Raw genomic sequence first — 17,257 nt, 5'->3', positions numbered from 1 at the left:
AGTCTTCATATATTCATATAGTCCACTTGAAAGATGTGAATGCTAAATACAGTGTGGGGTTTTTTTTCCATTTAAAGTATATTGTTGCAAGTAGATATTCGCCATTTTGAAAATTCCTAGTTTACCTGGCCCCAAAGTAGTGTGCCCATGCCCAGGAAAATGGACCACAGCCACTGTTCAATTGAGAGTTCTGAGCAACTGAAAGGCTTTCCACCAAACTGCACAATAATTATCTGTGGAGAAAAACATAATTAAACATGTATCAGTGACCTGTTGCTAGAAAATTCCCTAATGCTTTAAGATCACAACAGACAGCTCTGCAAGAGAACACAAGATTTCCCATCTCATTAAGCATATTCTTTTATTGTCTTAGCAGTTTGAGCAAGTTTCCAAACCTATGCCATATTCTTCCACTTTTCAGTATTTCAAGACCTACCCATTCATTCTTCAAATGTCACACTTATGAAAACTTGCTGACTCTTCAATTTTGCTTGATTTTTTTTCCCCTTCATTTCACGATTACAGCGTGCATTTGATGCTACAAATGTACAGCAATTACTTTTGCTATGGACTAAGTCCAAGAGCCAGAAATTTGTATTAATAGAATTCGTAGATCCATATGACATGAAATATCTCAGAAGTAATTCTACAAGATATTACTATGTATCACATCACTGTTAAATATCAGACTTTAAATCACCACATGTAGTAAATCTTGGGTGAAGGGGGCAGAGAGCTCAAAAGCTAAATTAAATGAGCTCCTACTGCCTCAGCTATTACAACAAGCTGTATGGGCCTAATGAGCAAGGTATCCCTCTGCATAAGAATTATATGCATGGAAGTCTGCCCTGGAGAATCAACAATTCAAAGCAGCAGGGCAGGCATGAAAAGGAGACAGTATTGACCATTAAGTAGGACACCTGACAGCTGAAAAAGCAGAGTATCTTCTGTTTTAACTCCAAATTAAACACTGAGATAAATCAGGAGTGGGAAGGCATTCAGACTGCCAAATTTATGAAGAGAACAAACACAGTGGCAGTCAGGAGTAATTTCTAAATGTTTGGCTTGGTTGCACAACAGTCAATCTGCTTATTCGTAACCCAAAAAATAAGAGCAGTTTCTGAAGAAGTGTCATCTATAAAAATCTAAACCTGAGATACTAAGTTCCCTGACTTAATGTGAAGCAGCAGTGCATACATTTCCAATGCCTGAACTGATATAACTTCCATCAACTTCATGAATTATCAAGTCTAAGGAGAAGCTTAATATGTAGGTTATTTGTCCCAAATAACTTAATTCAAAATGAAAATGGGTTCTGAAATTAAGTAGTATACTGATTTGTTTGTTATTTCTTCTGACTAATGAAAGTGAATGCTATTTAGAGGGTGAAAATAGTTCTTGTAACTATTTACTGTAGATTGTTTTAAATTGGTGTTTCTCAACACCAGCATGTGAACCCAATCAACTGAAGATCATTTAATTTCCTTTGTTGACATGTACTGAGTTAACTAACTAGCTTTGATGAGTTCCCCTATGTGCTGGAACAGAAGATCCCTAGACATCAGGTTTTTTTCACTTAAAATAGCACCTCTACAATATATACCAGTAGGCATCACTGGTTCCTGCACCAGAAAGGTAAAAACTGATACTCAGATTTCTAAAGCTTATTCACGTCCTAATCTCATTAAGAAAATAAAAAGTTGTTGTTTTTCTATAATTGTTTAAATGGACTCTCATTCAGATACACCAGTAGATATTATAAGAAAGATTTAGGGGCAAAGGGTGAATGAACACATGACACACAACTTCATCTTTTGCCAAGAGATTAGAATACTAAAATAAAACTGAAGAAGCTGAAAATTCGAAAGGTAACTACAATACAACATTCCAGTATTGCCAACTTCAAAGAGGTTTGAAAACGCCATCAAGCTGCACTTACAACTTAATTATTGTGTGCTTGACCCTGGAGGTTTTCCACGTTGCAGAAATTAGATCTCTGGCACTAGCTGATTGGCATTTCCAAGGTAAGCAAGTACACAGTGCACTAAATGCATTTTCCCCCCACTGTCCAAGACTCTGCTTACCTGCACAACAAACGTCCCCAGCACGATGGAACAGAAGATAGCGTTGTTAAAGATTCCTTCAAAAACATTTCTTTCACCGTGAATCTTTCGGGCATTAATTTCATTAAAAAGCTGCATCATCACAAATGTATTAAATACTATAGTATAATGCTCTGAAGGAGGAGCATGCAGAGGTGCATTTCTTCCACTATCGATGTCAAAAATTTTCTCACCTGTATATAAAAGGCATTTATGAACATCTTGATAAGTGTCTTTACATATACACTACAGCAAAAAAAATAGTTTTAAAGAAACATTTCTCTACAACATTCAGCATAACTTTGTAATGCCTCAGTATTCTTACCAGCAAACAGGAGTGTGAAGACCACTACAAGTTGGTAGAATGCATGACCCAAAATGTTCTTCATCATTGTACGAGAAATCAAAGGTTTGTTTCTACCATAAGGCTTCCGCAGCAGAAGAGCTTCAGTGGGTGGCTCTGTTGCCAGGGCAAGAGAAGCTAATGTGTCCATTATGAGATTTACCCACAGCATCTGCACGGCTTTAAGTGGAGAATCCTATAAAAATAGATACATAAACCCTCCAATAGAAGTGCAGAAATTGCAGCTATTAAAGGCATCTATCATACAATATCGGCATGTTCTGAATAGCATTATGATCCTTGGACTACTGTTTAAGTGAGAGTTTGAACTCAAGAATTAATCAATCATGACTCTTTCAACCTTTATTAACTGAAACAATTCCCCACTGGTACGTACTTGTGTTATGCATGCTCCTGTGAAAGCAACAATTACTGCTACTACATTGACAGTAAGTTGGAACTGAAGAAATTTGGAGATGCTGTCATAGACATTTCGTCCCCACATAACTGCTTTAACAATACTGGTGAAGTTGTCGTCTGTAAGGATAATATCAGAAGCTTCTTTAGCTACGTCTGTTCCAGCAATACCCTGAAAGAAAAAGAAAAACATTATGAAATATAACAGGATGCACTGACATTTTATGACAAAAGCTATTATGTCCTTGGTCAGCATTCACTTGGATGCACAACTTCTGAAGGACTCCTTTAACGTAAGCATATAAAGGCCTATTGAAACAAGTTCTACTTGAAAGTCTTGGAAAAATGAAAATAAAGTAATGCTCTCCTTAAAATAAAGACCTTAATATAAATTTGAGGGTTGACAGTAAAGACACATTAAGTTCTCCCAAAGAAATGTTACTGAACCCTGTTCAAGCTGAAGGCCACCAGATGGTGCAGTGCTACAGTTCAATCTCTACCCTAATTATTTTGTTGTATGGATTCCAGCAGCAGGCAACACGTGTGCTTGCAACACAGTAGGATCATAAACATTACCAAAAGCCTTTTGCAGAAGGGCATTAGCATTGAACACTAGACTATGCAATGTCATTGCATATGCATTGCAAAGTAACATGACATTCTTAAATTTTAAGCACTTCTAGTCTCCTACAGTACCCAAACAGCTGTGTTCTGTGTAATGATGCCTGAAGACACCTATTTCAAAAAATCTTAATTTTTCTTTTGGCATTCCAAATCCACTAACTCAGTAGCAAATTTAATGATCCCTACTCTTGATATATTATTTTGTCAAGGAAATGAGTCACCTGCACAGCTATGTGTTCACCTTAAAAGGTACCTTTAAATATCATATGGTATATTTTAAGTGCTGTTTAGGTAAGCAGTTAGAGAAGATAGTTCCTCACTCTGATGAACACAGGCAGCAACTGCAGGAAACATTCAAAACAGATAAACAAATCTGCCCCTGACAGTGGGAACTACAGCAGCTATACAAAGATACTTGTTACAAGACTGTTACAGTCTAGAGAACATTTCATATGTAGCTGTCAAATTTTTAAGTTATGCTTTTGAAAAAAGTTCCTTAAGAATGATGTGAAATATCTTTCCCATTTTTTCTCTCAGGAGTAGAATCTGAGTCTGTCCTTCTTTTTCTGCATGTGGTATAGGAGAGTGTGGTCTTCATTTTTTCTTTCCTTTCAACTGCTTTAAGACTACAGTGACCTGCCATGACCAAAGTGTACCTCTTACATTTAAGATTGAGGAGGAATCCTGTGGCAAAAGGAAGCTTGAGGAATCTGTCTTACTCTGTGTCTTGAAAGAAAGCTGAAACCCACACACTTAAAGCATGTGTCTATACAGTATAGGCACTTAAAAGCCAAGACACTGCTTGGCAGCCACATGAAAGGGTAGCTGAGAAAGCCATGTAATCTAACAAATCATCCAGACGAATGCATACACTATCATAAAATGCTGTTGCTTCAATTGTACTTCAGATGTACAAGATTTGGCCTCCAAAGCCATTCTGAACATCAACATCTGGCAGTCTCTTTCATTATGGTCTTCCTGCTCATGAAACAAGGTTCTTTAATCTGAAGTGATTTGATAAGTCATTGATAAAATACTGAGGATGTAAAAAAAATCCTACCATAGCAAATCCAACATCTGCCTTCTTCAAAGCTGGACCATCATTGGTACCATCACCAGTTACTGCTACAACTTGCCTCTGGTCAAAGACAGTGCTGTCAATTATACCTAAAATAAAACGGCATACAAGTGTTATAGTTCTAAATTAACAACACAGAAAAGACTTAGCCTGAAAGAGAAACCCAATTTTTGTCATTATCAGTCATAAAACAAAAACAACAAACAAACAAACACAACAGTCACCAAAACCAGTTCTCATTTGCTCCACCTCTCTAGCAGAAAAGAAAAAAATCAGTTGGAAACAACTTCACATGCATTTCCCATTGTTCAGTCCTATTTTTTTTTCCTAGAAGCACAGGGAAAAATAATCCAACTTTACCTAGAAGCTCAGAGAATTTTTACCTACCTTTTACTAGAGTGTGTTTGTCAGTGGGAGAAGATCTTGCAAGAACACGAAGTTTTGGCCAAATTTTATCTATTCGCTCTTGCTCAATCTGCAGAAAGAGCATTGGTTATATTTTACACAGGTAGGAAACTTAGAGTATGTGTTGTTCTACTTGATGAGAGAGTCAGCATGCTTACCTCTCCTTTTTCATTGCGTATTCTCCTGTTAAAGTCTTTGCCCTCTAAACACAGGAAGTCTTCGCCAGGATTCAGAATACCACATTTCAGTGCAATAGCACGAGCAGTGTTGATGTTATCACCAGTGACCATACGTACAGTTATGCCTGCACGTTGACACTTTTTTATTGCATCAGGTACCTGTAAGCAAGGAAAAACCCCACAGGCTTAGAGACTGTGCATTAGATAAATAAATCTAGACTTGTGAGTAAAAGGAATGTTTATGGCTCAGTAAAGGATAACTGTTATTTTAAAATGAAGACTTCAGTTATAGAACATTTTAAAAAATTAAGTAGCATACCACAATTGTTTTCCTAAAAACTACACAAGTTGCAATTCTGGCAAGGGGCTTTGTGCCACTGCTATATCTGTTCCCCTCTCCCCACCCTCCTGCAATTTTTCAAATACTACAGTATTCAAAATACCACAAAAATCCTCATGACATATTAGGCTGCACTGAGTACTGCCATTTTAGTTATGATTATGTGACATAAACTACAGCTTTTATGCCACTACTCCATCAGTAACTTTTACTGCGAAGTGACAATAGAGCAGATCAGCCCCAACTTTCACGTGCATGTGGCATAAAAGCTTTCACTATTGAAAAACCTTACACCTCAACCACAAGCCATACTCCCTGCCCTCAGTTCTCAGGTGACAAGCTCACCTCTCTCCATTATTTCCCATGAGAAACTGGTAACAAGCACAATGGCTAATCTTTTCCAAACCAAAAGTCCTAATACTCCAAGTGGTAAAAAAATAACAAGTTGTTTCATTTACTGAGATCCTGCACAGTAAGTACCTTAAGTTATTAGTTTGTACAGAGCTTCAGTAACACAGCATAAGTGACATTAAGCAGTTTTAATCTGCTTTTATAGCTCCATTAACTTTCTCTTTAAGAAATTAGATTTTCATTTATTAACTATGCTTAAGGCATACAATAGCAGTTCAGTTCCTTGTACTCTGCATGATGAAAAACATGAATCCCGTGTAACAGAATCACTGCAGTTTAGCTGGTGACCCTACCTCAGGTCTCACAGGATCTTCAATCCCAACCACAGCAATGCATGTCAGACCAGTAACGATATCATTTTCATTGTCCCACTCTGGCTCAGGCTCCCCTGCTGGGAAGTCTCTGAATGCCAGGCAGATGGTTCTGAGACCTTCAGAGGCCATGGGCTCAATTACAGTTTTCACAATGTCATCGCGGTCCCTAGGTCTAAATACCTTTGGTTCTCCATTAGCACTCAGTATTTTGAAGCACCTGGAAAGAAAGGCTTTAAGAGTTATCAAATTTTAACCAGAAGTTCAACTCACTCTTCATCTTATCAGTCAAGTCCAGTAAGTTTCTATAAGCTGTGTTTTTGCTAGACCCTAACATACAGGCACAAAAATCCAGTAGTGGTATCTCTCTAAGGCAATCTTCTCCAAATGCACTTTCTTCAGTTGCAAAACATACTTTCTGTAGAAAGTTCAACTGAGCCAGTCATCCTAGGATGAAAGTAATGCCCGACGAATTTCACAGACAAACATCAGTTACCTCCCAGCAGTATCCATTTCTCCATTGTATGTAAACAGACTGGTGTCTGCACTGGTTGAGGCAATCCAGTTTCATGCTCAGCAAAATAATCCCACCTTGTTAACAGCAATACAGTCTCAGAAGTAAACACACTTTCAGAACACTCATGAGGTGGTTGAACAGTTGCAAGCATTAAATTTACAGCATTATAAGCAAACTTAGGTACTGCTACCCTTAAGAACAAAAAAGTTTGCAGCCTTTCCCCTTCTCCCCCAGTCTAAGTGCAAAGAATTCAGAGACCATCTGGTATGTGAGCCAATGTGAAATATTAAAAGCAAATATTGAAACTTATTTAAATGTTTGTATAGGAGACTGGATTCACCACCATGCGCTCTAACACTTCAATACTTGCTCTCCTAATTATGTTTCTTCATGCCAAAGATGCCATTGCTTTCATGGACAGCATAGATACTTTAAGAATATTGATGCCATGAATATAACATTACTAATGATTTGAATAAGAAATTAAATCTTGCTTGTGTGCTCTTTACAAAGTTTTGCCATAAATTAACACTATTATCCATTAGTTTTACAAATTAGTACTACTACAGCACTGGGAAAAAAAATTGAATTCAATACTTTCATTAAATATCAAATTCAGACCTTGTAGACCAGCAAAGATGACAAGCATTACAGTTAAGTGTACAGTCCAAAGATTTAGGGAATTCCCTAAAAGTTTCCACCTCATACAGAAAATTAAAATGAAGCAGTCTCTTAGAGCTTCAAAATTCATATCATAACTGAAAGTCTATGTGAATTTTCTGATTTTACTTATCAGTTCAAATGTCAGCAATCATTAAGGATATCTAGTGTTAGCTGTAATCATAAGGCTGGTGACAAATTCAAACATTTCAATATGACTAAATACATATAAATACATTCCATGCAAAACCACACTGGAACTCACTTCAAATATTTGACTTAGTGATAAGGAAAGAAAAAAAATGCTCTACATGCAAAAGCTTCTGCATTTCTTCTACACTTACTAGTGACTCAGTTGTGCCTTATAAATCTTCATGTTTAAGTTTCGGTATTCAAGTCTAGTTACATATGTTAAAATAGAGAAAGAGCAGCATAACTGACAAACCAGATTACAGGTACTGCATAGGAAGCAGACTATGATGGCTAAATCTTTGTCCAATCCAGTGCATACTCTGAAGTAGTTTTCTATTTGAACACTATTCCTATAATATCCAAATCAGTCTAGGTTTTCTTGTTCTTTGCCAAATGCTCTTATTATCTATTTTGTTATTTCAGTTACTAAGTCAAGTGGACCACGTGAATCTGGGATGACTGAGTTCTAGCAACTTCTACACTTCAGTTGTCCAATATTATAAGTTACAAAATACTTCAGAAGGTGGAAGTAATGTGAATATAGGCACATCTATTAATTTATAAGGTTTTGATAAGCTACACAAAAAAAAATTAAGTTTTTATATCAAGAACAAGAGTCCTTTAAAGATTAACATTTTGTTCTCAGCAAAAAGCTGAGGAGAAGGAAGAGCTCATATTTTTTCTTTAGTATATTAGTACCTTCCTAGGTAATGATTTGGGGAGCTATTAACAAGCAAAAAAGTAAATTTAACTGATGAATATAGTCTATGTGCTACTCAGACTAGAAACACTTTGACATCAGAACCAAAACAGGCCTGGCTACCAATTGCTGTTCCTAGAGAACATGATACATACACGTGTGACATCTCTCCTCACCTAGTTAGGAGTTACCACAGCTGACTTCACACCTATAAAGGTTTGTCCCAGTGGTACCTAATCGCTCACTAAGTCTAATCTCATCCTAATAAATCCTTTCTAGGTGGGCAGATGGATAAGGAAGCAATTGCTTTGTCACATTAAAACCCCTCAAGTTGCTCAAACATTCAAGTTCAACCTCCTGTTACAATGATCAACAGCAAGTTGTATAGTCTAAGCAATTATATGCTGAAAGTAATCACTTTTCAAAGGCACAAGCTCTTCCTGGAATTTAGGCATACCAACTATTGGGACTTTACTATAAGGCAGGTGTGCATTTTGATCAACCACACCTAAAAGTAAAATAGTGTAACTAAAGCATGACCACCATCTCTTTCTCTTTTCTTTTGTTTTGAGGGGTAGGGCTGGGGTGTTTGAAGTAAAGTAATGAACGTGCTAATGGCCCATCTTACTGCAGAAAGTCAAACAGCAGGAGAACAGGAGGAGACAGGCTGTGAAGCTGTAGTCACAAGGGTACAGGAATGCTGCCCTTATCTGTGACTGGAGAGACAAGTATTCCACGGACTATGTTGTTTAGCATGCCAGTCTCTCCACCTATCACAACATAAAGCAAAAGTTAAGTGCTGAATCACAGTAATAGTTGTTCTTACTTTTTAAGAACTATCTCAGAGGCACCTTTACTGAATATCCGGAAACTGCCATCAGAGTTTTTCAACACGGTACTCATCGATTTTCTAACAGAATTGAAGGTATACACTTTGTACAAATCCTCTTCTGGTATCTCATTTCTTACATCCTGATAATCACGTTTTAAATCCAAGAGCAATCCCAGCAAGGCACATTCAGTTTTATTTCCAACATGACGTGGTAGGCCACCTTCCTTTTCAGGAGGCTGCAAGAACAAGAACCACCACTGATTAGGTTAACTTATAAACCACTGAAGCACAGCACTTAGAACACAAGGAAGGACAAGCTTAGTTCTGGGATGGGGAGGTTTTCTTTTTCAGTAATTACTTAATAAATTCCTATGAGTCATAATCTAAAGTCATATGCTGCTTTTTAAAAGTAACTTCTGTACCTATTTAGGATCTTTCAATTCTTCAGAAATCACCAATTAAGTTTGTATCAATCCCAGCATGACCTTTCTAAAGGACATTTTCCATTACTTTAAATATTTATCTGATCAATTGAGTGTAGACCCTGAACAATTGTTTTGGATTTTAAAAGTACAGATAAGTTCACATATACTGACTTCAGCAAGCTAAATGGAATTATTTCTGCTACATTAAAGTATTCTCCCCTGTAATAATTCTTCAATGACTTAGACTATGACCACATCACCTGTTAGCCTTCTTCTGAACAAACTAAGTCTTTAAGCTTCTTAAGTCTCACTACAAGTTCTGTTTTCCAGGCCATGGCCTATTTAACTGGAAAGAGTTCAGAAACAAGTTTCCAATCCTTTAATACCAGAAAAAGTTTCTTATCTCAGCAATGCGGGTTCTGCACATGCTAGTCCTATAAGTAAAGAAGTATTTATCTCAAAATATTTGAGTTTGTATATGCATAACACCACAGCATTTTTGAAGCAAAACATGGAGAAGCACTTACTTCATCTGACATGTCTCAGGTGGCTAGAGCTGAACTACATTAATCATAAGTCAGTGGTCCATTTTCATTGTTCAGAGCTGCAAGATTTTGGATTTGGCTACACTGAATACTCACACTTTGAAAACATTCACTTTAATGTGCAGTTTAAGACATCTAGTTCTGGGTGCCCCAGTATGAGAGGTATCAACATCCAGGAGTAAGTGCATCCATGGCACACAAAGATAATAGAGATAATACATATATGAGGATGAGCTGAAAGGGTGTTCAGTCAGGACAAGACAACACTCAGGGAGAGAAACATTTTGGTGTGCATTGAATGCCTGAATAAGGCACATGGCTGGAACAATGCTAAGGACTGTCTAGCCAGACCTTCCTAGTAATGCCCAGCAAAAGAACAGGCAATGGACACAAACCGAAGATTTTTAAACTCCATTTGAAGATAAGGAAACACCTTTTACTCTACGGGTGATAAAATACTTGATCAGGCTGCCCAAAAGGTTGCAACGTCTCCATCCTTTGAGATTGTTAAACCCTGAGTGAGTGCCCTGAGCAGTGTGCTCTAGTTGACTTCACTTTGATCAGGAGGAGCGGATCAGAGGTTCTCTCAAGATGTCCCTTTCAGCCCTCTGTGATTCTGCAAAGCAGCCTAACTCTACCACAGTGGATGTAATTCAGTTAAAATTGTAGTAATAAGGGACTAGGTCAGTTTACAAATAGCTAACTTGTTCTTGGTATAGAAAGAGCTTTAGAAACTACTCATGTGCTGTAACTCATTATAGAATTTCCATCTTGTTTTAGAGAAATCAGTGCTGTCAAACTTTATGTGCTGCCTCAAGTACTGCTATTGTGGAAATTCTTGCAGACATACCATTTTTATTGGTCGATAAGTAGCTTTTGAATTGAGTTTTCACTGCTATTTGTGTACAAAGCATCCATAGGGGAGGCTTCTGCAAAATCTTGAAATGCATTTACTAAATTTTACTTATTATTTTTACTGCCTGAAGAATGTAAAGTATACAACATGTTGGAATAACTACAGTAAGGAAGCTATGTTTAGAGTTTTAGAAAATAATGCACATAAAATGTTAAAATAATCCACTATGTAAAATGTGTAACAGTCAATTAGTCTTTAATTTCAAAACATTTTGCAAGTTTCAAATAAGATTTTGGCAAATATGTTACACTTCTAAAGCTTACAAACTTATACAGCAGTATCTGGAATAAAATCCATCAAAATCCTTACCTGTAGTTACATTTTTTCATTTTATTTTATGTAGTAACGTACGACTCTTAAATATTAATTGCTTAATATTTATTTTCAAGTAGTGCTCAAATCCAGGCAAGACACTCTTCAAGTGGCGTAAACAGCCCCACTTATAAAAACAAACAACTGTGAACTTGAAAGGAAATTATCTTAAGATGTTATCTTTGAATTATCAGTTCTAACTGAAATAAGCTATTTTTTCCATTAAATTTCAAATGAATGGTTGAGCAGTTTACAGCAGGTACAGAATACCCTACCCTGTATTGTGCCACACATTTACACTGAAACTGCCTCTGGCCATCAGACAATTCGCATCTTTTGAGGAAATTACTCAGTTATCTTGATTGGAATTAAGAAATCCACTTACCAGTATTTTGGAAGTATAAGCACAATTAACAGAAATTCCTGTCACAAGATAAGCCATAGTTTTCTCTGGAATAGCTTCCGGTTCTGGAATTTTTTTATAATGTTTTTCATTGATGTAGGCTTGGACCACTGTCATTCTGTTCATAGTCAATGTTCCCGTTTTATCTGAGCAAATGGCTGTGGCATTGCCCATAGTTTCACATGCATCCAGATGTCTCACCAAGTTATTATCTTTCATCATTTTCTAAGGAAATAAAAGCAGTTAACAGCAATCCATGACCATTACTTGACTTCAGAAATTCTCATTTATGGGATCCAGCCTTACACAGCACTTTCAGAAAACACTCAGACATTAAGTCATCTGGCATATTTCAGAGGAAGAACTTGCAGCTGCCTCTTTCTGTATAGATTTCCCCAAGTCCATTATGTCACAGTAAACTTCATTTTGAACAAGGTACATAAATACAATCTTAATCTCCTGTACCTGCATGTCACACTAACTATTGATACTATTCAGATTGTTGGGAGAAAACAGTTTATAACAATATTTAGAAATTGAGAAGAGGTAAAGTTTGAACTTTACCAGATACAACAATTAAAAAATGTTTCTGCTTACAAGAAAAGTCTAATGCAGCTTATTTGATCTATCTGAAGATCAGATAATTTGTATTTCAAAGATCTTGGATTCAGACTTATAATCAAAGTGGGAACCTAATGTTTCAACTAAAATAGTGAGGGCTACATGAGTTTCATAGATTAAATATCACTTTAAATTCTTTCCTTAACAGCTTTAAGGGTTTTCACCTCTAAGCAGATGAATTTCAAATTATACAATAAGGCCACTACTACTAAGTGCTGCAAGTTATGAATTTAGAACACAGCCTAAGCACCCATCATCTTTACAATTCCATTTTAGATAAATAATCAGTCTCAGCATGCTGATGCAGTAAGAAAATTAAGAACACAAAGAGATTAAGTTAAAAAACATGCTGTACAGCAAGCAGAAAACAAAATGCTTTACACTATTTAGTCTTCAAAAAAAAAATCAATCTAGAAACTTTCATAGCAATTGTTTAACACATCAGCTAGGTAGAAGTTCACATTTACAGAAAACTCTAAGACATCTGTTTATTATAAGCAAATGCTACAACGCTACATACTGAATCCATTTATCTTTAGCTGGTGACAACAGGCTGGCAATGCTTACTGGTCTTGTCAGTGTGTATTCATTCAGAGATGAAGAAAAGTATTGCAGGAGAATTCTCATGCAGTTCAGAAAACAAGAAAAGCTTCTTCCCAGTCTAACATATGTATATATACATATTTAACAGCTGATGAATATGCCCACCTACCTTAAAAAAATCTATTTGCCCTCTACCTACTTACCTTAACAGAGTAAGCCAGAGATATAGTGACTGCAAGTGGAAGACCTTCTGGTACTGCCACCACCAAGACTGTAACTCCAATAATGAAGAACTTCACAAAATATTGAATATAAATTGGGGTACATTCAGCAAGCCAAGGTCTCTTCTGAACCCAGAAGGTATCAATTACAAAATATAACACAAGGATAATGACTGTGATTGCAGACATCAACAAACCTTGTTAAAAAGAGAATAAACAGTTTTAAGAAATTATCTCACATATTTGGCAATACAGACTGTAGATACATGCAAATACTTCTGCCCTTATACAAGCTGGATTAGAACTAAGGTTTCAAACAGGCAAGTCAAAACGTGGAGGCAGTTCTCAGGTGTACCCGCTTCCAATGCAAGTATTTCCTCATGCATTTCACCTAGAAGTACCTAGAAATCTTTTTTTCTCCAATTTAATTGAAAAGCATGGAGCTAATTAGTAACAGGACAGACCAATATGTAAAGTCAATTGACTAAGCAGAACAAGAAGTGAAAAAATTCAGGAGGCCTTCACCAATTTTATGCTGACTGATTCAGTAGAGTGCTTCAGTGCAGTCTCAAAGCAGGAGGACAGGCAAATCCATGCATGAAGTAGATGAGTATTAAGGCTGTGTGGGGAACTACAATGGGTCAAAAGGTACATAAAGGAACACAACACCTCTTGGAAGACATGAAAAAAAATCTTTGATGAGGACAGTAGTTTACAGTACACATATAATGGAATTTGTTTATCTCACTAAAAAATTAATATGACCATACACAACTGCAGAGTGCTACAGCTAAAAGTTTCATTGCTCCATTTTAAGCTCTAAGTGTCTAATGACCCAGATGCTAAAGTCAGCCCTTCTTGACCCATGAGCTGGGCTAGAAGTCTTGAAATTCCTTCGAGCCTAAACCTTTCAACAATTCTACATGGAATATCCTGAAATATTTGAATTAAACCACTATAGACTAGATAACATAGCCTAAATTTTATACTGAACGTCACTGTTGTTTTAGCCTACTTTCAAGCAGAAAATCTACCAAAGATTTTGACAAGGCAGCTGAATATAAGCTCATAGATAAGTAGCAAGTCAGTAAGGCATATGTATCAACAAGGCATATGTTAAGTGGAAAATTCTAAGCCCCTGAAAGTACTAGAGAATCTCGTTGACTGTAGCACATTTTCCAGGCTTCACTCAACTTACAGTTCTCTTGGTACATTGCTAAATGCTGTATCTAACCTAAAAAGATCTTTCATAACAGTTGTCCAATGTTATGAAGCTGGAAGTTTCCCTCCTAGAAGCTGGCACTTGAAAGCCTGGCTCTATTTAAACTAAGGAAAAATAAAAGCCATCCACATGACAGAGCCTGAGAGGCCATTGGCATACTCGGGCACAGCAGCATACCTACATGCATTAGAATTTTGCACTTAAGTAGTCAGCCTTGAGTGGTTTGATTATTTTATCTCCTCACAAACTATGCATGTTCCAACTTTTTTTAACATGACATCAACATAAGGAGAGTACTGAGACATTGTACCTGCTTTGCCAATCTGAACTGCAAGCTTTGTGAGTTTGCCTTGGAGAACTGACTTCTCCTTCTTTGGCAAGTTTGCTTTCTTCTTGTCTTTCTCATCTCCATCTCCACCATCCTCACTTTTCAGTGGCTGCATTTCCATGGCTGCACCATCCTGAGCTTTAGCTAGAAGTTAAGATGAAAAAAACGTTTATAGTCATTAGTGAGTCTCTCAAATCAAGGATACCTAAAAAGCTTAATGCCCAGGTCCACTAAATACACTAGCACTGAGAATTATCTTGTATCCAGAGAGGCCACACTACACATGAATGTTTAAATAAGTGTATTGTGTACACTGATAGAATACCAGGTTCAGCGAAACATTTGTTTTGGGCAGATTCACTTATGCCATCCTTACCATAAACACTTTGGATGTAAGTACTCAATATGCATTTTATAGGGAAGTCTGTATTCATCTACACTCTTAGAAAACAGAGATTGCAAGAAAGAATCAGAGAACCTGCATTTACCTTTGTTACGGTTTTCAACAGCTCCATCTTGCTTTTTACCTGTCAGAGAGGGAAACAAGTTGTGTTTTAGGCTGGCTGTGCAGAATTCATTATTTTATTTATGTTTTTATATAAAAACTACATTACTTGCTAAAAAAGGAAACTGCATTAAAAAAAAAAAAGTAAAACATGTAAGTCAGTTTACAGAAACAGCTCATGGCACTTTTTGGACTTTACTTTTCACATACAAGACTGCTGCAGTGTTCATCTACCATGGTTAAATTTGCACAAATTACTGATATTGACACTTATGGCTTGTGAGGAAGATGTCAGGATGTCTTCACAAAAGACATCCTGATGTGTTTTTCTAGGAAAGATATTTATGACAATTCAGTGATTCTGGTGGCCTCCATCTTGCTGTATTCTTCCAATACTTGCCACCAGAATCCGACTACATCTGTAAATAAACTGCAGGGTCTCACTTTGAGAATCAGTGCTTTTGTACAACATTGCAGAAGCTACTGTGGTATAAAATATTCATAAATCCATAGCAAAGCTTAGTGGAGGTACAGCACTGGATTACTATTTACACAAACATAACCATGAATCTGCAGGCGATGTACCATACATCACGGTGACAACAGCTCAAGTTCATAATAAAATATCACTCCTACCTGTGTTCAGAAATGGGGCTCAACAAGAGATCATAAAGAAGGACAGTGAAATAATGAAAGAATTTAACAAGTGAAATATTAAAGGTTGGAAGACTTAACACATCATGTGTTGTTTTGGGGGAGCTTAGAAAGTGACAAGCTTTATTTCTAAGTAGAGAAAGCAAGGGTTATAATTACTGTTTGTGATAAACTGAAATGAAAGCACAAAATTGAGCAATTTAGAACAAAACCCAAACATTTTCAGAATTACTGGTAATTCACCAAGTCTTTGGCCTTAGGTTATGTAGACCAAAATGTACAAGAGTACTCAAGTAGAAGAAAATCAAATTATCAACCAGCCTGTCTGGCATGACATTTAATATCTCCACTACACAATTATTGTAGACACACTCTGATTTCTACACATAAGATTTCTCCCAGAGTTCTCACAACAGCTTAACAGGAAAAAAATAAAGGCATGGTCACTTTCTCTGGAAGATGCCACCTCAGACTTCTTAAGAATTTGTCATTGTTTCCTGACTTTGTACCTCTTCTTCCCTAGTTCCTCTCTTCCTCTTTCAGGAGCGAAGTTCTATATTTGAATTACTTGCAACTGCTTGTACATACATTTGCTTTCACTCTGAACTGTGCCATACACAGCCAGCTAAATATAGTCCTTAATCTCCTTAACATTCACAGAGAAGTTAATTTAGTTTAACCTGAGTTTTATCAAGGAGAATCTTATTAGGCACCTAACTTAAGGGAAGGAGGAACCTATCTATCTTGGGAGACAAAAAAACCCCACTAGTGTTTGGGTCCCAGGATACACCAAAACACTGCTTGTCAAGAGACTTCTGCTTTTAGAATAATAAACACTGGCAGAATATTAATAAAAGCTATAATCCACTCCATATCTCCTGTAGCAGCTGGTACTGTTATTTGTTTCCTTCTCCTTCCTCTGTAAGTGGAAGGCACAGGATGGCAACTGCTTCACACTAATGACTGCAAGTGTTGCAGGTCAGCTTTTACTTTTTGCTGTCATGCTTGAGCTTGAAGCTAACTTAGAACTTTCAATTCTTCTTGTAATAATTTTTCTAACTTGTAAAGGAACTCACTAGTTTTTTTCAAGTTTCAAGAAGGGTAAGAATTGTAAAGTATTTGTGGGTTACGACAAGACAAAAAACCTTCAATCTCAATTCCCGCACAGAGCACACATTTTAGCAATTGCCTATTGAGTTTGAAAGTCTCATTATTGTCTTGTATCCCTCTGATAAAAAGATCACTTATAAGTATGACTAGATACTTATGAGCTTGAACTTCATAATAACTTGTTTTCCATAAACAAGTATTTGCTATTAGACATCAATGCACCTTGAAGTTACACAAGATGAGAGTTTTACTATTTATACATGTTATGTATGGCTGGTTAGCAATTGCAAACTTCCCAAACTCTGACTGATCAATGGGATCTGAAGTTTAACTAAATTCCA

The 17,257-nt window shown here is 36.7% G+C and overlaps 1 protein-coding gene across 5 annotated transcripts in view; it reads right to left on the bottom strand.

Annotated features, from left to right (window-relative positions):
- The window catches only part of ATP2B1 (ATPase plasma membrane Ca2+ transporting 1), a 60,344-nt gene that overhangs the window by 9,411 nt on the left and 33,676 nt on the right, over positions 1 to 17,257 (bottom strand). For all 5 annotated transcript variants that reach the window (XM_058023154.1, XM_058023152.1, XM_058023155.1 and 2 more), the window contains exons 7-19: positions 15,136 to 15,174; positions 14,630 to 14,791; positions 13,080 to 13,294; positions 11,695 to 11,937; positions 9,106 to 9,347; positions 6,193 to 6,430; positions 5,128 to 5,307; positions 4,952 to 5,039; positions 4,547 to 4,653; positions 2,843 to 3,034; positions 2,428 to 2,641; positions 2,085 to 2,296; positions 126 to 233 (exon numbers count right to left, since the gene is read on the bottom strand). In XM_058023154.1, coding sequence (XP_057879137.1) covers positions 126 to 233; positions 2,085 to 2,296; positions 2,428 to 2,641; positions 2,843 to 3,034; positions 4,547 to 4,653; positions 4,952 to 5,039; positions 5,128 to 5,307; positions 6,193 to 6,430; positions 9,106 to 9,347; positions 11,695 to 11,937; positions 13,080 to 13,294; positions 14,630 to 14,791; positions 15,136 to 15,174 — 2,240 coding nt within the window. The remainder of the gene's footprint in view (positions 1 to 125; positions 234 to 2,084; positions 2,297 to 2,427; positions 2,642 to 2,842; positions 3,035 to 4,546; positions 4,654 to 4,951; positions 5,040 to 5,127; positions 5,308 to 6,192; positions 6,431 to 9,105; positions 9,348 to 11,694; positions 11,938 to 13,079; positions 13,295 to 14,629; positions 14,792 to 15,135; positions 15,175 to 17,257) is intronic.

The sequence above is a fragment of the Melospiza georgiana genome, chromosome 4 (genome assembly GCF_028018845.1).
Source record: "Melospiza georgiana isolate bMelGeo1 chromosome 4, bMelGeo1.pri, whole genome shotgun sequence".
Taxonomy (NCBI): Eukaryota; Metazoa; Chordata; class Aves; order Passeriformes; family Passerellidae; genus Melospiza; species Melospiza georgiana.
This window is presented reverse-complemented; position numbering and strand designations above follow the sequence as displayed.